The following is a 23,917-nucleotide window of genomic DNA, read 5'->3' on the forward strand; positions in this document are numbered from 1 at the left end:
ATATGGTGTTTTTTTTATATGAAACAAGACATATCATGAGCAGTCATAACTGACTATTTCCACTTTGGAACTGCAGTGAACCAATGACAGTCTCAAAAAAAACGTACATCACAAACCTCCTGTGAAACTGCGGGGACGGGGGGGACGGGGGGGGCAGGCAAAATAAACCTGAAACCTCGTTAGTACAGAGAGAGAGAGTTTGCATTAGCACAGCAGCTAACACTGTGTTAGCCACTGCCAGTTACAAGCTAACAAACAAGTTAAACAAATAAAAGATGCTAACTATGATCACCGCTCTGATATGTCTTTTAGTCACTGATTTTGGTGCAGAACAGACTCTTCATCTGAGTCTAGGTCTGACTGAGACTCAAACATGTGGCTAAGTCACTCTGTTTCCTCTAACGCTAACTATGTAGATACAACTTAGATGCAACTACAACTTTTTTAACTTTTTATGTGGGAAAAACATGTTAAACAAAATATTAATCACAGCAGAGTATTTTTACATGGTTTGAAACATGTCTGGAGACAAACTTTAAACTGCCCAGACCAGTCAATGGGAGATGGTTCTCGTAGGTAACAGTGTGATTGGCTATTCTTTTATGTTTGGAACCATCTGGAGCTAATAATTCTAAAAAATTCCCAAAGATGTATAACTTAATTTCTTGTATCTGAAGATTTTAAAATGTATTTAACGTAACAATTGTTTCTCTCAGCGAATTCAGTAAAAATACATTTTCTCATCAGTTTCAGTATAGAATTCTAATTCATAATTTATCATTTATAATGTCCAACTGTGTACAATCACTGAATGAATCTGATATTTGCTGACATGCTGTATGTAAAATGTTTTGCTAGATATTCATTTAGTCGAAATGTAGAGGAAGTATAGGGCTTTTATTTTAGTGGTTGGATTTTCTTTGTGAATAAGAAATTAAGACTGACTGATGCAGCATATTTGCTACACTGCTCTTAATGAGGTGGGGTTCATTCTCTCTCTCTGCATGTTTCACCTTGTGCCGCTGCAGCCTTTATGTTAATCTGACAGTGTTCACTTCACACTTGCCATGTTGAAATTGATATGGAAATTTTACAAGGTCCGACCTTGTAATCGCCGCCGTGACTTTTATGTAGAAGTGACTCTGGCACTTGTTCAGACGTGAGATGACAAGTTAAACCGCTGTGACATTTACGTAACAAGGCGCATATCTGAGAGGGGCTTGCTTTTTATTTTTGTAGCTGTGAGTCGCTCCTCTGTTTCTGTTATGCATTAAATTGAGTTTTTGTGTAGCTTTTCTGAAGTTACTTGTGCACACATTTTGCCCCAAGAAAGAATGAAAAAAAGGAAATGACTCTGCAGCTATATCTCTAAATCATATTTGTCTTTTCTTCTGGTGCGTGCACATTTTTAAATACATCAATGCACATTTTTTTTTCCCAAAAGGTGATACACAACTGCTGCAGGTGAAATAATCCCTCTCACATTTTTTTTTTTTTTTTTTTTAATCCCATACTCTCTGACAGTTCATCTTCTTGTGATTCTCTCTGCATCATTTCTGGAAATAAGGTCTAGGCTCCTCTCTTCACCAGCGCTGTGGAGTTGTCAGAGCACTCGAGAGTGTAATAACTCAGTCTGAACTAGGCCACAGCAGCGCATGCAGATGTCGAGCCGGTCCCCGGCTTTGCCCCTCGTGGCAGCGTAGAACGCACCACGCTGGTTGGAGGCAGATCCGCAGATTGTGCCCTGGCAGTCGCCTCTGGCCTGAAACCGCTGAAGACCTGCCATTTTTGTATCTGCCTAACTAGTCGCACTCTCTTCTGTTTCCCACTTCCCAGCCCAGACTGCATCGACTTCCTCTGCGATCATGACCTATTTTCGCGCAGAAGAGTGTAAATGGCATGAAAACAAGGCCTTCTCAGTGCCACTCTGACTTTAATTAATATTCACCTTCATATATCCCAAGGAAAGAAAGAAAGAATGAAAGAAAGAAAGAAGATTGTCTTTTTTTCTCTGTTATAACTTCAGAAAATCAACCTCACTTCCTGCTCAAACAGCATCACAGTCTCCATCGTCTCCTCCAGGGTTGATGTCCCTACAGGCATATCTTTACAGTGCTATGATTTGATTCTCGACTCCTTTGGATTTACGTCATGACAGCCCGATGACCCAGACGCTGGTTTGACTGACGTAGATTGTAATCTGTCAGTGCCTCCCTTTAGCTCTTTCCACAATAATAACCTTGCATCCATCTCTATAAGAACCTTTTATGTTGTTTTCTCAATAGCATCCATCTTGCCACTGCTTCACTAACATCCCTGCCAACGGCAGCTCTCTAGAGACTTCATTCTGCAGAGAAGAACGAACCCCAATAGTGGATGCATTTGTCTGCAGTCCTTCCCCTCCCTTTGTGTTTCTCTTATACCAAATAACAGAGTTGGTATTATTGATGGAAGTGTTCCTAATGCAGGCTTTTGTGTTTTAGATACTTATGTTGACTTAAGCTGCTTTGCCTTTTTGTGTGGGAGGCGGAGGCAGGCAGAGCGACGGATCTCTGCGAAAGACATAAATGAAGAAAGATGAAGCACTATAATTCAGATAAACAAAATAAGAGAAGAGGAGGTCGTCTCCACCGCTTTTTTCTCCCCCTCTCTTTTAAATGAGGTGTGCTAAATTACTCTTTTAGGGAGAGATTTCTCGCAGCCTCGCCTCCCAGTGTTACTGAAACGCAATTAGAGCAAATCTGCTAAAGCAGGCATACTCTAACATTTCAGCTCCACTTTCATAAGACTCTCTGCCTCGTCTGTTTTTATGTATGTGTATAATTATGTGTACATTATGATTTCATTCCTATATTTTTGGTTATATCTTTATGTGTGTTACTGTAATGCAGTCTCAGATTACTTGGCATTGATGTGTATATGATATATGAGAGTGGGTGGATTTATGTGATTGGAAAATCCATCCATCCATCCATCCATCCATCCATCCATCCATCCAGTCATTCATCCGCTGTCTTCCTGTGTCTGCAGACGGACTGGGGTGGCCAGAGGACCCTGCAGAGGAAGTGGACCTCCTTTCTCAAGGCCAGGATGGTGTGTTCAGTCCCAGAGTATGAGCTGCACCTCAATATCCTGCGCAGTGTGTTTGTCCTGCAGGGTCGGGACGCTCAAAGCAGCGTTTTCTACGGCATCTTCGGCCTGGAATGGTAAGAGACTATGTTAAAGTCACGTCTTTGCGAGCCTCTGTTCCGCCAGCTTCAGTAACTCAATGCGATCTCTCATTTCTCATTTATATCATCTGTCTTTGTAGAAAAAATGAAGAGTGTTTTGTTTAGTTATCCACTACAGCATTTGGTGTAAGGAATTGAAACCTTAAAGTTAAACAGCGATTACTTTGTGAGCAAAAAAAAAAAAAAAAAAATACACAACCTGAAAGAATAAACTACAAGCACAGCAAGCCACAAGATCATTAGTGAGGTCAAGCACTGGTGTGAGCTTTTGTGCACATGGTAGAAGGATAAACATTTCCCTTAACTGAATTGAAAAAGAAACAAAAGTTGTTTGTGGTTTTAACCCCTCCTTTTAGAGAGTCCTGTGATGCATAATAACATGACAATGTGGTTATATCATTTTAAGATAAATAGAGGCCAGGTTTATGTAGAGGTTGGATAAAAGAATTGAGTTGTGCTGTAATGATTGTCCAATTAATTAATTAGTCAATCAACAGAAAATTACTAAACAACAAAACGTTTTTTGATTTCAGCTTCTCCACTGTGGGGTTACATGCTTTTCTCTGTTTTATGTCATTGTAAGATTGCATCTAAGGGACGGCCTGATAGCTGAACGGTTAGGGCACATACCACATGGGCTCTAATGCCCTGAGTCCCCACTTCGACTCCCAGCCAGCCAGACCATTTACTGCATGTCATCCCCTTACTCTCTGCTGAATTTCCTGTCTGTCTCTACTGGTTCTATCTATTAAAGGCATAAAATGGCCAAAAAAAAAAACCAAATTGCATCTAAAGTTCTTGGCCACTCTCTCCAATCACAAACTTCTATTCAAAAAGTTCAACTTCACGAAAAAAACCTCTGGCACTTTAAGGTACATTTTGGTTTTAGTTGCTTGACATTGTAATTATATGGTTTGCATATTTAAGTTATTTAAGCTCCTGCCCTCAAGGTGTATAGTTTTTAGGTCACATCTCTGGTGCTTTAAATTGTTCTTGTGTTTATGGTTTCATCATTGGTGTGTTGTGCTGAGTGTTGTTATGTCTGTCCTATGAACACACTAGGACAAATGCCTAACAACAGGTTGTTGTACTGGCAGTAAAAATGAACTTAACTTAAATTGAAAAATTGGGGGGGGGGGTCGGCCTATTGTTCAGACAAAATAATGTCACCTTGGGCTCTGAAACCTTGTTATGCACATTTTTTTCCTATTTTCTAGAATAAATGATTAATTGTAGTTATAATAAAAAGATTAACGGATAACAGGAAAACTCGTTATTCCAAACCCTAGGTGAGTTGTTATCAGAACAGAGCGAGCCGAGCTGCAGTCAGAGCTGGTGTGACAGTGTCAGAGGACGACTGGAATATCTGGCAGCGATGTGCGTGTGTGTTTATGCTGATATGCAGAGTCATGCTGCATAAAACCGTCCCAAGGGTGTTTGGATTCTGATGGAGAGGATTGCATTGCAACAGCACAGTAACGCTGTCTATTTCTCTCTTGCTTTTTCCTTCTTTTTTTTTTTTTTTCCCACTTCCATGCTTCTCTTTTGTGGATATTCGAGCTCAACCTCTGTCGGTGTGTCTGTCCTCTTGTTCTACTGCAGAAGCTTCCTCTGGTTTCCTTTTAAAAACATACACCTGTCTGAGTAGTAGTCATTACTATGCATTAGACTCAACTGTGCGAGAGCCCCGGAGCTATACCGCTCACCTGGTTTGAAGACAGATTCTGGTTTCACTTCGATCTCATTTTTCTCACTTGACTGCTTTTGAAGGCCGAGGTGGGCACACAATGGATCCAAGAATGTGACGCAGACACAACCCACCCCATTACTAATCTCACCTTTAGGGCTGAAGATTAAGGGTCACCTGGTTCCCAACTCCACAACTCATGCTGTTGTTATGTTGCTGAACAAATCTTTTCTGTCACAGGTACGCCACCAAAACCACAAAAGGGGCTGTTTTATTTATGACTCACGGGGGAGTGGGAATTTCAGTGCTGTGAGTGTGGTGTTGAAAAATCTGCAAAACAAATATTTCCTTCTGGAGTGGATGACTGGAGTAGCGACTGGAGATAAAGAGGGAAAATTACACACCTGTCAGTGACACCGCTCCCACATGTCCACGCAAGACAAATTGCTAAAATGCAAATGTAAAAAAAAAAACCCCAAAAAAACCTTTACAACCTCAACACCCACGGTTTTCAGAGAATAGAGAAGTCTTCTCGGTAGCCTAGTTACCTTTTCACCTGTCAGTGGCCACTGACGATCTGTGATGTGCTTGAAATTCGATCTGGGTGGCAGCTGCTCCCCAGATAATAACCTCTCAGTGTTTATTCAACGTTGAATCATTAATCCTGAGTGTGTCCTCTGGGGTGGTGGTGGTGGGGGGGTGGGGGGGTATTGTCTTTCAGGAAGAATATCAAAGCTTCTGCTATCTGCCAGTACGCCTTCTCAGATGTACAGAAGGTTTTCGAGGGGCCGTACATGGAGGTGCAGGACTCAAAGTGGAGGGAGTACACAGGGAAGGTGCCAGAGCCAAGACCTGGATCTGTAAGTTCAATCAGTTAAAACCACTTTTTATACAAACATTTAAACAAAAGAGCACTGATCATTTCTCTGCCTCGCTTTATCTCATATCTCACAGTGCATAACAGATCTGCACAGGTCCCAGGGCATCAACTCATCCCGAGACCTCCCAGACAATGTCCTCACTTTTGCCAGAAGGCACCCACTGATGGCCGGCCAGGTGCACCCAATAGGGGTCCGTCCTCTTTTGTTCAAGAGGAGTGTCAACTATGTCAAGATAGCCGTGCACAAGGAGCCGGCGCTGGATGGAAACATTTATACTGTTCTGTTTTTGGGAACTGGTGAGTTTTACTACTGAACACACGACGACTCTAGTGAAAAGACTAAAACTGACTCGCCTCACAAGTATTGTGTGTGTTGTAGCAGCCTGATATTGCCGCAGAGCTGCTGCATTGTAGTGTGACAGGACTGAATCTACAGCCATGCTAGCAGCTCTGGTAGGCTGTATGTGGCTTCCTGCTAATGTCTATGTGAATATGTGAGTGTCTGAACAAAACTGCATCGCAAACCATCCACTAGCTGTGTGAGATATTTCCTTTAGTCTTCAAACCGTCTTTGCCGCTAGCATTGCTGAAAACACATTCTCGTACTGGGTGACTTCATTAACAATTTATTTCAATCCAGTTCCATATACACATCCTGCTGCTGGAAATGGTCATTAAGTGCATATTAATCCACAACTGTAAATAGTCCCAAACAAATCACCATTTGCTCCTGTTTGAGAAATATTTGCTGAAAACTACAGTCTCCAGCTGTTTTAGGAAATTACTGAGTCTTTTCTTTAATTAAACTATATATTTGTGACCGTTTGCATCTTTGATAGAGATAAACAGCCTTAGGGCTGAGACTATGATTAAAGATAGGGAAGTCAGGATGTCTTGAGTGATGGCCTAACACATTGTTGGTGTTTTCATGTTGACTATATCTTGTACTATTTATTGCCTCTCCAGGTTATTCTAGTGTCTTGTTTGACAAGGTTGTGTCTTTTCCTACAGATGACGGGTGGTTGCACAGAGCTGTAGACGTTGACGGAGAAATGCATATCATAGAGGAGCTGCAATTGTTTGATAAACCGCAGCCCATAGAGAGTATGGTCATATCCGCAGCTCTGGTACGTATTCATGCTGTGAGTGTGTAAATGGCTTTTTTATGCTAAAGAGTTGCAAATGAAAAGATGATAGATCATGTTCTGGTTAATACATTTACCTCATAGAAATGGAGTGTAAACACGCTGTTGACAGAGACTTTTCAGTCAGTCGGAGTCAGTAAATTAGGATTTAAGAATATTTCAGTGCCAAAATTTTTATAAACTGCATGTGTAAAGTAAGTGTTTGGTGGAAAGCTAATATGCAGCGAGCAGACAATGGAAATTTCTTCTGAAATTCCCAAATCCATCAATAATCGATGATTATTCAACAAATATGCTGCTTATATTGCAATTCACTCCAATACTCATGTTGCCTATTGTAAATTTAGGCTTAAAAGCTGAAAAGGTAGAAAAATGACTAACGTCCAGTCATTTATCTTTTGTGTCACAGCGGAGCATCTATGTTGGCTCCCACTCTGGAGTGGTGCAGGTACCGATGTCAGCCTGTCAGAGATACACTTCCTGCTACGACTGCGTGTTCGCCAGAGATCCGTTCTGTGGCTGGGACGGGAGGGTGTGTGTGGAAATATCCTCACGTGCACAGAGGTGAGGGAAACACACACAAACAGAGACGTTGATGCGTGTAGACTCAAGGGCACATTTTCCCAGTGAGGAGGCAAACACACAGACAGCCTCGAGTGGTTACATGTGTATATTAGACTCGAGACTTGACAGAAAACCAGAAAGATACAAATTGCTCCATCATGGATCCGGAGTCTACATCCCCTTAAACCCTCTCTGCAGTCGCATCTGTCTATTCTGCTCATTCCCCTCCTTCATTCCCTCCTGAAACAGCTTTTCGTGTTTTCTATCTGCCGATGTATGCATTTGAATGAAAGTCTGAGAAATTTTCAAAATAAGAGTGGTTCTCTAAATTGAATGGAAAAATTAAGCTTTTTTTTTTCCAAGTAAAAACATGATATAGTGACATTTGACATGAGAATCTAAATTTTCTAAGAGCATGTAGTTAATATGACAGTCAAATAACAGTGAATTGTTCAGACTACGCGATGGCGTGATAATTAGGTATAATGATTACTGTTAGACCCTCTTGAATCAAGTAATAAAGCTCCAAGCAGAAATTAATAATCTTGACACAGAGCTCATTTTTTTTGCATTACACGACCTTTTTAGTTGATGTTTACTTCTTCCTTCTGGGCCCAACAGCAATCCTGGAGTCTAATGAATTATTTATACAGCTTACTTTCCCTTCCAACAGAATTTTTATGAAAGCAGGTCTAAGACAATGTAGTCGACCTCAATTTTTCTCATCAGCTCTGTTCGCCTCAGCAGGAGCTTCTTCTGTAGAAGGGAAAGTTTAAATTTTCAATTATTACCTCAAAAAACATTCACATTTGAAAACACCTGAAATCAGCATTTAGAAGAGAAAGTGAAACTGAGTGACCTCTTTTGGTAACACTTTAGTTTAAGTCCCTGTATTTAGCATTCATGAACAGTATACAGTATTTAGTAAATGGGTTAGAATGCACTGTAATGTAGTTGTGAGCAGCTATAAGGACTTTAAAGTGTTGATTAATGTGCCGTTTTTGTCAGCAACTAATTATATTTTGCATTATTACAACTATGATTTATTATAATTTGATTCATTATCTGTTTATGCAGCAGCCGCTAGTCGTGTTCCCACAGTAGGAGTTATAGTTATTGACAAATACATTAATAAACACTTATCTGTGTACAACGGCATAAAAGTGTGTAATAAACCATTTATTACATGTTTATATATGTGTGTAGCTATAGTCGGGGGAAAGGAGTTTGCTGGAAAACAACTTTGTAGCTTCACACTAATTAGAGAAAACAGAGGCAGTGTTTCATGGGTACAGTTTCAAGTAATTCATTTCATTTAACTGCATGTGTAATTAAATGGAGAGTGTAACAGTCAGAGCACAGTGGGTCAGCGGAACATGAAAAAAACAAGATATTTGTGTACAGACAAGCAAATAATTCTGTTCTGTATGAAGGTTAAAGTCTAAATGAATAATGAATTGATATTTGTTTGGCTTTAAATCAAGCTTTTCTTGACTTTTTAAATAAATTCCTGTTTCCCCTTTAACTATTAGCAAATTACACAGATCTTTACAGGAGAATTTAAAGAAAATTATTAGGAAATTACAGACCTGTAGAAAGCGTTCTTTCATTTCTTTCTGAGGAGGAAACCCTCAGATCCCCTTCATTAAGTAAAAATACCAGTACCACACTGTAACATTTCTCTGTTACAAGTAACAAGGATCTAAAGAGTGTGTTAGTATTATCTGCAGAGTGAAGTTAAAGTGTCAAAAGTAAAAGTTCTCAATGTAGACAAATACCTGTGTTTGTTATGCTAGTATATACAATATGAATAGATTATTATTTCTTATGCATTAAAATGTAAGTAGCATTTTACTATTTTAGGTGAGTATATTTTTAAGCCTATTATATATTTTCTATGTTAAAGCTTAATTTTAAAGTAAATAAAAACTCCCGTTATTTCCCTCACAACTTTAGCTGAGCACAAATGTACACTAACTCGGCATGAAATGGAAAAAGTAAAGTAAAGCCGACGAACTTCGAATTATGTTACACTCCACCATTACATAATAAAATATTATGTGAATCCTGTAAATAAAATCCAATGGGGAAAAAAAACTTTTATTAAAACTTCATTAAATTTTAATTCTTAATCTTGCATCTTGTAAAATTCGTTGTGCTGTGGATTAGTTTGACCAGTGGCTCTAAGAAAACTGGAAGTGGTGGGATTCAGCTGGAATGGCATCCATACATGAACCAGTTCATGCTTCAAGCCCTCCCAAACAAACAACCACACACACACACACACACACACACACACACACACACACACACACACACACACACACACACACACACACACACACACACACACACACACACATGCAGGCATACTTTAGCTCACTCTGGCACTGAAGGCTGTTTGTGCCTCTCTTCATTCACTCTGCATGAGTGAGTAGCAGACATCTTAATCTACATTACGGCAGCAGACACATCAGCCTCTCCTGTGGATTTGTTTTGGAGTTTCTGAGGGCAGCGGCAACATTAATGGGAGATCTTCCCTGGTCCCCCGGTTTATAACGGACAATATCCACTTCATTTCTAAAGCAATTAGATTGTTTTTGTTATCCTGAACTTTCTATAAAGGGAAGTGAGCGGTCTGCTGTCTGGTGTTAGAGAGCAGAGATATGAATAGAGAGTAGCAGGAGTTTTATTACTGCTGTTCTGCGCTGAACTGCATAGAAAAGCATTTAGGTCTGCTGTTCCCTCCGCCTGGAACCTTCTGCAGGGAGGGTTTAAAAACTGCAAAATTTGGCGTCTCTTTGTGAATTCAAATTATTGCTGCAGAAACTTCTCTCTTGTGACTGCAGGTGCTTTGGAGTATTGTTCAGTCTTGATGTGTCTGCATTAAGTTACAGCTCTTGAGTTGCCGTGAAGACGGTTTTCAGGATGAATTCTTGATTGTACAAATTATTTTTATAATCGCCTTCCTGTTTAATTCTGGTTTTGTGGCATATTTTGTTTGATCTGTCTCATGTTGTTTGTCTGTTACTCAGTGTTATTCCTGCCTATCATGGCCACGACTTGACTTGGACAGAGATTTGTAGTTTCAGATGTTAAATAAAGGTTAAATACTCATTTTTCAAAAATGTAACTCATTTGAAATGACCTTTTTTCAGGTCAAACCTCACCCAGGACATCCTGAGAGGGGTCAGAGGCTGCAGGGAGAATTCAGGAAATGGTATGTTAGAACACACACACATGCACACACTGTACATCCATTTTAATGTTGAGAAAGTTTAGCACTTCATTTCACCTCCCTTTCAGTCCCCTTCATTAGTTTGCCTGACTCTCTCTCTCTCTCTCACACACACACACCCACACACACATGGAAAAAAATCCAACCCTTCTTTACTCTGCCTGAAAACTCAAGCACTTAGCAGCTATTAAAGGATTTCATTAGGTGTGTGTTCCTTACCCATCCCCCCCCCCAGGTCCCAGCGTACACATTTTAATCAGTTCCTCTCTTGCTGGAGGTCAGGCGGTCATGCTGGCTGCATTGCAGGGCTCCCTACATTTAAAGAGGCTTATGAAATGTAATAGAAAGTGATGTTGAAAGGTTGCTCACCTGCACTTTGAAATCGTAACCTTGGCGACCTGACATCTCTTTCCATATCCGTCTCTCTGTCCTGCTGCATTTTTGTCATGCTGTCTCTCTGTGCTGTAGTTTATCTCACTGGTTTCATCTCTTTTTAGCTCCGTCTCATGTCTCTTGTTCTCTGTTCCTGTTGCTCAGTTGTCCACCGGAGGCGTTCTGTGATGTCGGGTGATGACGTGCTACTACAGTGTGAGCTACGTTCCAACCTGGCAACTCCACGCTGGACTTTGAACGGCAAAGAACTCCAGGGATACGACCTGAATTCTGGTTACCGCATCGGCACAGATGGCCTCCTCATAATCGGAGCTCGTGCCCAACAGAGCGGCTCTTATCGCTGCTTCGCTGTCGAGAACTCAGTCTCCGTGCTGGTTTATCTTTACACAGTCAGGGTGCACACCGACCCGTACTTCCCCGTGGAGCCCACGGCCACGACTAACCCCACCACAGTCTCCAGCCCGACTGTTTTCTCCACCAGCAGCCCCACTGAGCAGCCTCTGCCCTCACCTCCCGCCCCGCTGCCTCCAGGACCGGAGTACCAGACCTACAGACACATGGAGGCTGTGTACATCTCTCTGGTGGCGGTTCTCGGAGGGCTCTGCTTGGTGTTGACTGTGGTGCTGCTTTACGTGAGCTTCTGCACCAGACGGGCCACTCGGGACCGAAAGTTCTCTCAGCAAGGGCTGCAGGTCCTGGGGGCCTCTGAGAGAAAAAGAAGCTCGCATCTTGAACTCAAAACCATCTCCAGCCACTGCAACGGCCGCCAAGGTCGTCGGTCCGTCTCGGTGCCAACCTTCGGGGACATGGGCGATGGTTTCCTCCAGATAGTTCCAGGCGAGTGCCAGATGTCTCCGGCAAAAACGCCTCCCCCAGCCCCTCCTCTCCCTATGCCACCTCCGCTCCCCAACATGGACTATGCCAACGGGCTGTCGGCCACTCTGCCCAGCGTGCTGAGGAAGATGAACGGGAACAGCTACGTGCTGCTGAGGCAGGCCGACCCCGAGGGCATGTCGCCGCTCTACCACTCCTTCACAGAGGAGCTCAACAGGATCCTGGAGAAGAGGAAACACACACAGCTTGACCTGCAGCCAGATGAGAGCTCCATCTAGGACGCCCCTCTCAGTCTTTGTCCCACAGTTATTTATTTTTACCCCAACTGTGACCCGTAGGTTGTGGGGAGAACTGACTGTATCAAACGCTGCTGTGTATACCCAGTGTCAGAGTACCTGCAGGTTGTGTCCTAACCTGATCTGAAATGTGCAGCCTCCCGTGTCTCCCGTGACTGAATGGCCCATGATTTCACTTCAACAATGGACAACACTAACCACAGATTGATATTCAGAGAGCGAAGCTGTGAAAAATTTGGCCAAAAACTGCACCAGTGCGTAAGAAATTACCATGTGGACTCTCCGGAGGCTTGTTAAAGATGGTAGTCACATGACACAAAAGGCAAAGGTGCAAAACGGAACTAAAAAAAAGAAAAAAATGGCCAGGAGGTGATCATGTATTTTTTAGACCGTGGAAGTGTTAAGGAAGTTTTTAATGCCATGTAATATTAGCACTCTATGGAGCTTAAAGTGATACTCCACCCAAAATCTATCACTAAGCATTGAAAACATGGCATACCCTCCATGCCCTGTGTGTTTGACATGAGGAAGTTCCTGCTTGTCCATCAGGTTTGTTGTGGTTCCGGGGGGGAGAAGAGGTTTGACTCACCCATAGTCCTTCTAGTCTGATGGTCGTAGGTTTGATTTGGCTGCTGGGTCTTAGCAAAAAGGATGGATGGCAGTCTAAATGTTGCACAGTCCAAAACAACAAGTCAAACAGTTGTCCTGCCGTCCCATCTGACTTGTGTTACATTAATGGTTAACAAGGAGGTATATACCCGCCCCCCCCATCCTGACAGCCGTGCTGACCCGACAGTCTCTTCTTACATTACCGAAAGACTTACCACAACAGTATCTTTTTTATTAAGCAAGCTTTTAAGAGCAAGTGCATTTACCCATATTTGCACAAAACAATTGTGTTTGCCAGATACTGAGCACATGCACAGACACGCAGAGAAGCGGATTCTGCTGCAGGAGTAGCTCATCGTGTTTTGATCCACTGTTTTTTCTACACCGAAAACTGGAAAAGTTGGAGTCTGTTTTAAGGCTGAACTTTACGACTGCCTTCATGATCGATTAAGTCTTTTTTTTTTTTTTTTTTGATTTGCTTAATCATTTAGTTTCAAAAAGTAGCAGAAAACCTCTTTGTCCAATCTGATGTCCCGTCTTATCAAATGACTTCTTTTGTCTGACCAATGAAAAATAGGCAAATCCTCACGTTTGAGAAGCTGATTTTTGCTTTAATTAGTCGATCAATAGACTAATCGATTACAAGCTTCCTCTCTCTGTTTGATGCATGAAATATAAGATTTTATGTGGAGTGTCACTTTTAGAAGCCAGTTCTGTTACTGTGCACGACAGCACAGGTGTGAAGACAAATCATACATTTCCGTTTATTTTTCAACCAATCTTTCCTCATTTTTATTTGTTCTCATGTAAATAGCAATAACGACATCACTGTTGCAGCTGTTAGTAGCTTTGTGTTGTGCCAGTCCTAATGGAAACACCTGTAGCGGACTCTTGGACAATTTGGATTTTTTATTATTAGTGTCTTTCTGTCTTTCTGTTTCTGTTTCTGCATCTGTGTGTGTGTGTGAGAAAGAGCCAGAGCTGTGTGAGCGGCAGCTTCAGTGGTCTATTACAGGAGCAGTCATTTCGTGGTTAGGTTGATTGAATTCACTGAAGACCACAGATTGACTTCAGGGCTCAGGAGGCTGAGAAGAAAACACAACACACTAAGAACAAGCTGTAAAGAAAATCCTTACCATATTTATACACCTATATACTGTCAGACTGAGGCGCAATTTTTGGATTATTATTCCTTACACCTTGAAGATATTTGCCTTCTCAAGACGATGGAATCCAAGCACTGAATTCTTAAAAAAAAATGATGTTACAAAGAGAAAAAAAATGCTTTTCATCTGGTCTGCAATAATAAATGACAGACAGATTTGTGTTTGTCCTCTGCTGTGAAAAGGCTGCCAGTGGCATGTTTCCAAATCAGACTGGAGAGGACCTTCACACATGCGACACAAAAAGCATCCCCTGTGTTTACCTGACACCAGAGCAATGCCAAAACAACACAAACTGCAGAGCTTACAGTATTCCTTTGGCAAGGTGAACAGCGTTATGATTAAATAGTGCTTGTATAAGTTGGAGAGAAGTGACTGAAATGAATCTCGGAGTAGTTTGTAAACGTGTCACGGCCAGTGGTAAATAAAGATCTGTCTTTCCGGCAAAGTGTTGAATCAGCTCTTGTGGCAGTGGCTCGGCGGCAGGCCGTCTCTGGTGACTCGCAGTGTGCATCTGTCAGAGCGTCGCTGACAGCAACAGCAGCGTTTGGCTCGTCTCCAAAAAAAGAGAGAGGACGGGGGCATCTTTGTCCGCCATCTTTGCAGGTAGAGGCAGGCATGAAACATTTGACCTCCATGTCCTGGTTAGCCACGCAGGAAAGAGATGATGATGGAATGAGACAGGAGCTGTTTTGCACTCGAAGGTTTTAAGTCATCTTCTTGTTTTCCTTGAAAGCCACTTTATTATGAACCTTGTTTGAGAGAGAATATAGTGCACTCTATGTGCTTCCAACAAAGTACATACCTGGCTGCGTGCTTGTGTATGAAACTCTTTTTTCCAATCTTTGCACATCAAATATTATCCCTTTTTGTGTGTTCAGCTGAGAGCAGGAACATGAATATCGTCAAGGAGAGACTGTTCAGAAGTATGCACCTTTATCCTCTTTTGAATGCACATTTCCGTTTTTTTTTTTTTTAAACTTTAACCCCACTTCTGCTGATTATGTTTACTGATTCTTTTCAAACTGAACATCTCCCTTTATTGTTATGCCAAGCATCAGTATCACTTTTATACAAACAGGGGATATATCTGATTTAGCAGGTAAAGGCTGGCCTCTTTCATGAACACTGACTATAAGTTGTTTGCGTAATTATTCCCTTAGAATTTGTTCGACCATGTATTATTTCAACATATTTTATTACAAGTAGACATTTGTTTTTTACTACGAGAAATAGCACGGATGCAGAAAAAGCTTTTGATTAGATGGAGTGGGCTTACGTGTTTTGAGGCAAATTTTGCATTGGAAAATATTTTTTGACTTAGCTAACGTTTCTATATTCCTCATTGTATTTTTGCCTGCACTCCAAAAGTTATTCTACATATTTTCCTCTTGGCTGTGGGTTGAAGCAGGGCTGTCCACTTTCGCTGCTGCTGTTTGTCTCCATGTGTGAATAAAAAGAATGGCAGGAACTTAACAGAAAGTGTGACTATATGCAGACGACCTGCTTTTATATATTGCAGACTCCACTAAACCAATACTATATATACTGGACACCTTTTCGCACTTATCTGGATATGAAAAAGTGTTCTGAGTGGTTGTTCCCCTGACCTTTCCTGGTCGTTTCACCTGACCTACATGCCCCGGATATCCATGCAGAGAACAGACGAACATGTTGGCAGCTTTTTAGCTTTCTTTTTTTGTCTGCCTCTTTAGCTTTTTTTCAGTTGTCTTTATCCTCATCTTCATTGCTCCCCTCTCTGTCCCACTCTGCCATCTCTTTTCTTTCCCCGTCTCATCACCCCTGCATGACAGCATCATCTGTTACTCTCTCTGCTCACATTCACACTCTCTCTCAAGGACCCTGCTGAGTTTACAAATGGCCATGATGGCCCCTAATCAATTAGAGGCAGTTTTTCAAAGAGCTTGAGTCTGTGTTGGTGAAAGCAGGGACCGGAGAACGCATTAGTTTAACATCAGAGATTAAATAAATGTTCATCTCACATTTTTTGCTGAAGTTATGATTTATGAGATATTTTTCCTTGTACAACTTCCCCATACGCATCAGACAGATTAAACATGACTCCGTGAAACTAAATTTTATTGTACCCACAGGGCTCAGAAAGTCTGATCAGGATTGATGAGATTTTCTGGTCCATGCTAATTCATAGGTATGATTTATTTGAAATGTTTTTGTTGGGTTACATTTTAATTTTGTAAAAGTTTCTACTGAGTTCAACATGTTGCTGTACTTAACCATGTATTATACAAAAGCTCCCATAATCATGTTAACTCATCCTCGAATTGTGGACAATCTTTAACATGTTGGAAGCTTCATCTGAATCTGCGACCATTGCTGCTGCTGCTGCTTCTTTCTCACTCAAAGACAATCTGTTTACAATAGCCAATGGCTCCGCACTGCTTTCTGTGCTATGGACTTTATGTAAAAATAGCTAACGTGTTGGCTACCAGTTTCACATTCACATTGTTTCTGTACACAAACACACAGTGAAGCACTTGTTTTTGCGAATATACATCCTGCTGATTCAATATGCAACGACAGGATATTTTATGTAGACGTAGATCATTTCTCTAAGTGTTGGCCAAAGAAACTGGTGTAAAGAGTCCACAATTTGCACTGTTCTTACGTAAATACTTTGTAGTATACTCCTGTAAACTGTGACACTTTCCATCAAGTTGGTTCTGTATGATTTTCAGATGTAGATAACAAACTTACCCATGTGGTCTTGGCTGAAACGACATCGCTGCTTCTTGTAAGATAGTTTAATCACTTGAGCTGTTGACAGAAAGACTTTTTTTTTTTTTTTAATGTTGAGTCTCATGTCTTATTTATTTGAATTCATAAAATTTTCACTTGCTCTTGTGAAGATAAAACAAAAGAAACACTTTGCATTATGTTCAGCCTGGGGGAAAATATGTTCATCATCAACAGCCCTGAGGGGAAGTCAGGAAATTACATGCAAAAACATGTTCACACTCGTTCCTCTTCTCAAGATACTCGGTCATTTTTAGCTTGTGGCGAGCAGCAAGGCCACTGTCCTCCGCTGGGAACGCAGCCCACATGATCCTCATTTACATACATATATTACAGAGCAGAGGTATAACATAAGGTGGGGATAAAATGACCATTTTCAGAGCAGCGTTCAAGGCTAGTAACTTAGCAACAGCATCTTTATTTAGAGCCTTTTAAAGTCCTAGCGTGGGTCAAGCTGTGCCAGTTCCCATTGGGGAGCGCGGGTGTGATGGGAGCACAGTGGCTCTGATAAATGTAACTGGTGCCATAGATAAATGAAAATGCAGGAAGTGAGCATCATTAGCCATTTAATGCTTTTAATTCCATGTCTTTTATTAAAACCTTAGCCACTTTTATTGGCTGAGCAGTGACAGTAACAGTAACTGCAGTCTATATGCAGTGGTGGAAAGTAAGAAGTACATTTACTCAAGTACTCACACTCATAGTTACTAATTACTTTTCAAATTAAGATTTTATATATTAAATAAAATAAAACTATACATTGTTATAGATTAAACTACAAGAACAGCAGCATATACAGCTGTGAAAAATGAGCTATACCTTCAATGTTCACCTGCTGCTTAGATGGTGATGAATTGGTCATAAAGTTTCTACAATATACATGATAAATTTAACACTTTTTGCATAATCAGTATTTTTACTTTTGATACTTAAAGTGCATTCTTCTGCTAATTCTACTGTAATTTTACTTATGAGATTTTAAAGGTCCCATCTAAAGGTAAATGTCCATGTGTTTTTTGATTATGGATCAGGTCTAGGTTCTATATTAATACTGTGAAAGTATCAAAGCGCTCAGTCCACAGAGAAATGCACACAGCCTGTATTCAGAAATTGAACCTTAAAATGAGCTGTCAGGACTTCTGTAACTTTGTGATGTTACAACAAAACATTTACCACGTTCAGCTTTGCCCCACGCCCCGCCCACCTGGACCCTTCACCCAACCTTAGACCTTGGATTTGATTTCTTTTGGTTTTTACCTGAAATCTGCTGTTTTTATTTGACCACTCAGGAAGCAGTCAGCCAATAAGAGGAGAGGCTCAGAGCCTCCTCTCTTCTGATTGGCTGACCGATGTGTTGTTGCTAGAGCCCCAGAGAAGCCTGAGAGAGATGTTAAACTACATTGAGATGGTTTTTGGTCCTTAAAACCACAGATATATATTCTTATGGGTATCAAAACTTAAAACACCAGGAAGTGTAAAATATGAGACCTTTAAAAGTTGGACATTTACTTGTAATTGAGTATTTCCCTTGTTACGGTATCAAATACTTTTAAAAGATCTGACTCCTTCCACCAATGTCTGTATGTGGGAGGATAATTTAAAGGGAAGGGGCATCCATACTCTTATCAAAAATGCAACTCAAGTGCAGATACTTGGTAGAAAATGAGTGAAATCATCAGCAGTATCCAGCTGCAGAGCTCGACTGCTGTGTCTCTCACTCATCACCACCACCCTCTGCAGTTTTCTCACGCTCTTATTCTACATAAATTTTCCCAAATAGCCAAACCATCTCCTGCAGGCAGAGTTATATATGCCAACAGTCTCGTATCCATCAATCAACAGAAACCGGCAATCTGTCCTGGGGCGTCTTTTCCATTCGCTCCATGCAATTCTTCTTATTTGTATTCATCTGACGACTAGCATTTGCTTGCATATGTCTGTATTTTTTTGTGAAAGAACACTGGGGTTATCTGTGCAGGGAAAGCAGGGCATGCTTTTTGCAGTCAAAAAAAATGATGAACTGTGTGAACTGCAAAGAAAGCAAGTTTTGCCAACATCCACCGCGTTGAATCGAGTGTTAGTTTTGTGTTCCTTTCAGTCGATACAGACGACAGCTCTGTGCTGAAGGTTAAGAGTTGTCCCTCAAGCAATCACACAACTATCTGTCATGTTCATTTAAGCTCTGGATCATTTAAAGGTTGTGCAGCAAGGAAACCTTCAAATCATATCAGTATTACACTGTAAAAACACGTGCATTCCCTGTGTCATACAAATAAAACAAAAAAAAAAAGGTGTACATCAGTGTCTTGTCTGTTAAGTATTTTAACTGCAGTTAAATCAGTTAAAATTAAGGATGCAGACAGCACCACTGGAGTCAGTTTTGGTCTGTCAAGCTTTTTCTGACAAGCTGTTCAAACACAAGCCAAATGAAAATCTAAATTTAAACACCAACACACAATTTCTTTTTTCTTTATTTCATACAAAGTTCCCTTTGCTCTTGAGCACTGCACTTATTACATGAATCTTCAAATAACCTTAAAAACAGTTACCTGCTTTTTTTTAAATAACGTCAGCTGACAAGCCTCTGGTGGATTCATCTGAGGTCTATTCAAGTGTGGCGTCCAGAGCTGGGACTGCACGGCTCAAGCAGCTTTACTGCCACCAGCAGACAGAAGAGCATATTCAGTCAGTAGTCCGTAGTCTTCTGCAGGAACACTCAACGAACTGCTGCAAATATGAGAACTACAACCAGAACAGCTCAAAAAGAAAAGGACAAATCTCTCAAGATTAAGTGATGGAAACAGTGTGACTCTAACTTTAGTCCTTATTCAGCGTCCTGTTTCTGCGGTCTGATGGGGCCGACAGATGGAGGTCGGTTGGTGAACGGGTGCCACTGGCCCTGGATGCTGGGGTTGTCTGTGTGGAAGGGTTTGCGGATGCGGATGATCTCCAGGCCGGACTGATTGGTCAGTTTGGTCAAAAGCTCGGAAATCTGCGGAGACGTTTTGCTTGTGACGATTTCTTCCCTCACGTTGCCGTTCACTGCCGGGACGGAGAAAGAGGAAATCAACTAAGCGTACTTTTGTTATTAACAGACCTGCTTATTGTGAAATGTTGAATTGTCAACAAGAACATAAGACTCAGAGTGAAACTACTTCACTAAGTCTAATGAAAACCCCAGTGGCATTTGACTTAACTGAAGGTGGAGGTCTCTAACAAAGCTTGTCTTATACTGCCCCCTGCAGTATCTAGTAGTAGTAACACTAGTACTTTGCTGTAGCTCACTCTTCATACGTCTTATACATCTATTCAAAAACCACAGAGCCTAACTTCAATATAAAGGCTGATTATGACCCTGAATTCGACCTTTCAACTGTAAGACATGCCTTGGATTTTGATATTTTGGCCAAAGTATATTTTTAATAGAACAATGTGATTCAGAAGTCTGCATAAAATTTCAACTAGAAAAAAACAAGACGATAAAAAACACACAATAACACAGGAAAATAATGTAATGAGTAATAATATAGTATCACTTTATTTTACAGTTAAAAAGAACCGAGGTGACAATAAATTCCTGTGTTACTACCATGTAAATGGTGCCAATTATAAGGAAAACAGACTATTCAGTCTATTGGTCAGGTCACAGCAGGTCAACTGAACATGTAATAAAAATGTAATATATGTTTACAGGCAACACGCAATTCAGCATATATGAAGGATAAAGCTTCAAATAATAGATAAATGTTTACTTTGGTTTAAAAGGATCTCTGCCTGGATTTCAAATCTATAAGAATTTAACAATATGTTCAATGAAATTCATCAACTGTTTTTAAACTCAACACAACTACCTCAACTGTGATGACTTCCAGGAAGCTTCCCGGGAAATAATTAGGAAATTAGCAAATTAAATAATTATAATGAATAATCAAGACACAAAGTAATGAGCACTTACAGTACTCTGCAACTATTTTGGGTATCCTGCAGGCCTGAGGAGACACGTACACCACAGTACCAGGGTTTTCCTTGGCATAATCCACAACGCCCTCTTCAATAAAATCCCTGAGAAACAAGAGGAAGAAGAAGAAAATTTGATGCTGTTAGTGATGGTAACCAAGAATATTTGATGCTGCACTTTTTTTTTTTTCATTATTCACATTCATTCAAGCAATATACTTTATCATGAGTAAAGTTTTGAGGTACTTTACTTGTTACCGTTTTCTGTTTCTTTATATCGACACCCTCTTAAAATAATGGCCTAAGTCATTTTTTCAGGTTTTTCAGGAAACACAAAAAACTCAACAAAAGAGTCACACTTTTGACATAGGCCATTATACAACCGGGGGTAGAATTGCATGTTCCCCTCAACTGAGGATTCAGGCGATTTTACCAGAGGTGGCCAGCATCATGAGGGGGTGATTTAGGCAAAAAAAACATTTTTGTCAAAACATGACTTAGGCCATTATTTTAGGAAGGTGACGATATTTAAAATCCATTTCACAGCAAAACGCTGTACCAGTCGCTCGGCATCATCTTTACTGCTCTGCACGCTGAACACAGAGCGTTACCGTAGCAGCTCACCAAAAATAAAACTGAATTACTGATTTCAATCATTTTTGACCATACACATATAAACATCTGTTTTGGATGAAGAAGCACAAACAGATATCTAGAATTTTTATCAGCGTGGCTGTAATACACTAAGTTTGATTTTTGATTTACCTCTGGGCTTTAGCAGGTGTGTTGCTCATGTTGTGACTTGTTTGGCTAGGAAGGTGAGACAGTCCAGTTTCATATGAAACCAAACTCAATCATGCAGGTTTATGTTCTGACCTTCAGCTGTAACTATTTCAGATTCATTGCAGAGAAGTCTTGTTTTGCCCATCATTTGGGCAGAAGGGTCAAAATACCCATGCGGAATTCATCCAAAATTGACCCAGAATCCGAAAGTGAATTAGCTGCAGATTATGAAATCAGTTTTAGTGTAGTCTTAGTTTTAAGCCTCCATTAGCAGTACAAGTAACACACGTTTATATTTACAGTTACAGTTGAATTATGTTTAAACTGTAATTATTCGCAGCCAAGTGGCAAAAAACGTTCACTTCAGCCTCGACTCGAGACAGAGATGTGGTGAATTTGTGACTGCGACGATATCTGTCACTTGGTGAAATGAACCACAGACATATTAAAAAACAGTTTGAAGCATGGCTTCACTTCAGGCTATTTATCTGCTGGGACTTCAAGGTTAGCACCAGTGCTAACCACCTTGGAATAACGTGTCAACAGCTGGAATAATGGATGGATATTTTTTTCTGTTTGGTGATTGAATCTTTCTTGCTGAAATGCACCCTGGGGCTTGTAGTTATTTTCTATACTTCACTAAAACTCAGATATTTTCTAAAACAGTTGTTTCGATGTTCAAATCCAGCCACTCATGCAGGAGGAAATCAATCTCAACCTGGAGGCTCAGAAAGAGTGAAAGAAATCTAATCTTTCAGGAGGAGACCATCAAGAAGCTCAAAGAGGAGCTTGCCCGGAGAACAGCTTTCTGGATTCAGATGGTACAAAGGACAGAGGAGGAGAATAAATAGCTGCAGAGATTGAAACAAGTCCCGTAGGAGGAGGAGGAGAAAGAACTCAAGGCACAGAAACAAGGACTGGAGGTGCAGAAGCAAGAACTCTAGGCAGAGACCCAAGTCCTGAAGGAGGAGGGGAGAAAGCAGAGGAGACCGAGATGTTTCTGGTTTTGGAAAAAGACCAAAGAGGAGTAGACATAATAGAAATATTAGGAGGAAAGGGAGGCAGAAAAAAAAGACAAAAAGAGGAGAAGAAGGATAAAAGGAAGGAGGAGAAGGAAGTGAGAAAAGAAAACGAGAGGAAGGAGAAAAAGAAAGAGCCCCATTATTTCTCTCTCTCCCCCCCACCCTTCTTCCTTCCCTCCCCTACCCCTCTCTTCTCCATCTCCTGCATCCCCCATCCTTCTCCCTGCGCTCCACCCTTCATCACTCAACCCTCTGCCCTACATCTCCCTCAAACATCTACTCTCTTTATTAAAAATTCTAATTAAAAATTAAATAATATTCCTGCCTGTATGAGCCTCTCTGAATAAAGCTATAGAGTATAACTCCTGCTGTTACATCATGTTTAACCATTTAAACAAAGTTCTTTAAGTCTTATTTTGAAAAGGATGAACGTTAAATAATAACAGCTGTCGTTCCAAATTATATTTTATCTTGTGGTAAATTACAGGAGTTGCTTCCGTTATAAACAATAACATTCTGCAGGAACACCATGAGACCTTCATCCCTGACAGGCTTATGATTATTCTTAATAGTATCATTATTTGCAGATAATTACTTCACTGTCATTTAATTATTATCAGACAATGGATGTCTCTTTTTAATTGTGGATCAGACTGCTTTTACAATAAAGAAGTTGCACGATAAACTATTTTGACCTCTTGACAAATCATGGTTTGGATACCACAGCCTATCTGGATATTGTTACTGAGCGTGTGCATCCATTTATGCCCACAATTTACCACCTTCCAATCTAATGGCTACCTCCAGCGTTAGTCCCGTGCACCATGACACAAAGCAAAAGCTATCCCACCTGAAATGTTTCCAACATCTTGTATAAATCCATGACATGAAGAACCAAGGCTGCTTTGAAAGCAAAAGGAGGCCCTACTCAGCCAGTGTTGGTATGGTGTTCCTAATAAAGTGCTCACAGAGTAAACATATAACCTTAATCAACTTTAAATACTAGGTTTATGATTTTGTTTTTTTACCTGACTCCCAACGAGCTCTGTGCTTTTTTAGAGAAGATTATGGAAATCCGTTTCAGCTGGCAGACATACCGACCGACCCCGTTCTGGAGAACACTCTTCAGGAAGCGGCTCGGCGTCCCTCTGGCCGTCATCTTTCTACCGGGGGTTAAATATCAGCTATCAACTCATCTACTGTTACAACCCGCCGACAAAAACCAACCTGCTGAAGACGCTAAACAGCAATAACTTTCATAGAGGACGACTTCAGGGGCATGTGTATAGCGCAGTCCGTCCAGAATAGACTCCGGTGTGAAACATGTAACAGACACCACGG

At 40.8% G+C, this 23,917-nt stretch overlaps 2 protein-coding genes across 2 annotated transcripts in view; one reads left to right on the top strand and one right to left on the bottom strand.

The window, feature by feature from the left end:
- sema4gb (sema domain, immunoglobulin domain (Ig), transmembrane domain (TM) and short cytoplasmic domain, (semaphorin) 4Gb) overlaps positions 1 to 19,110 on the top strand; it is a 41,436-nt gene extending 22,326 nt beyond the window's left edge. Inside the window, exons 9-15 of the mRNA XM_056366239.1 lie at positions 3,031 to 3,206; positions 5,639 to 5,777; positions 5,872 to 6,094; positions 6,809 to 6,924; positions 7,352 to 7,506; positions 10,665 to 10,726; positions 11,282 to 19,110. Coding sequence (XP_056222214.1) covers positions 3,031 to 3,206; positions 5,639 to 5,777; positions 5,872 to 6,094; positions 6,809 to 6,924; positions 7,352 to 7,506; positions 10,665 to 10,726; positions 11,282 to 12,249 — 1,839 coding nt within the window. The 3' untranslated portion in view covers positions 12,250 to 19,110. The remainder of the gene's footprint in view (positions 1 to 3,030; positions 3,207 to 5,638; positions 5,778 to 5,871; positions 6,095 to 6,808; positions 6,925 to 7,351; positions 7,507 to 10,664; positions 10,727 to 11,281) is intronic.
- A 157-nt stretch (positions 19,111 to 19,267) lies between these two features.
- Positions 19,268 to 23,876, bottom strand: mrpl43 (mitochondrial ribosomal protein L43). The gene is made up of 3 exons (XM_056366240.1): positions 23,605 to 23,876; positions 20,770 to 20,876; positions 19,268 to 19,856 (listed from the first exon to the last, which is right to left on the bottom strand). Exons 1-3 carry the CDS (start codon positions 23,733 to 23,735, stop codon positions 19,639 to 19,641), a joined length of 456 nt encoding a protein of 151 aa, XP_056222215.1. The 5' UTR covers positions 23,736 to 23,876; the 3' UTR covers positions 19,268 to 19,638.
- Positions 23,877 to 23,917: the final 41 nt, after the last annotated feature.

The sequence above is a fragment of the Seriola aureovittata genome, chromosome 21 (assembly GCF_021018895.1).
Source record: "Seriola aureovittata isolate HTS-2021-v1 ecotype China chromosome 21, ASM2101889v1, whole genome shotgun sequence".
NCBI lineage: Eukaryota > Metazoa > Chordata > Actinopteri > Carangiformes > Carangidae > Seriola > Seriola aureovittata.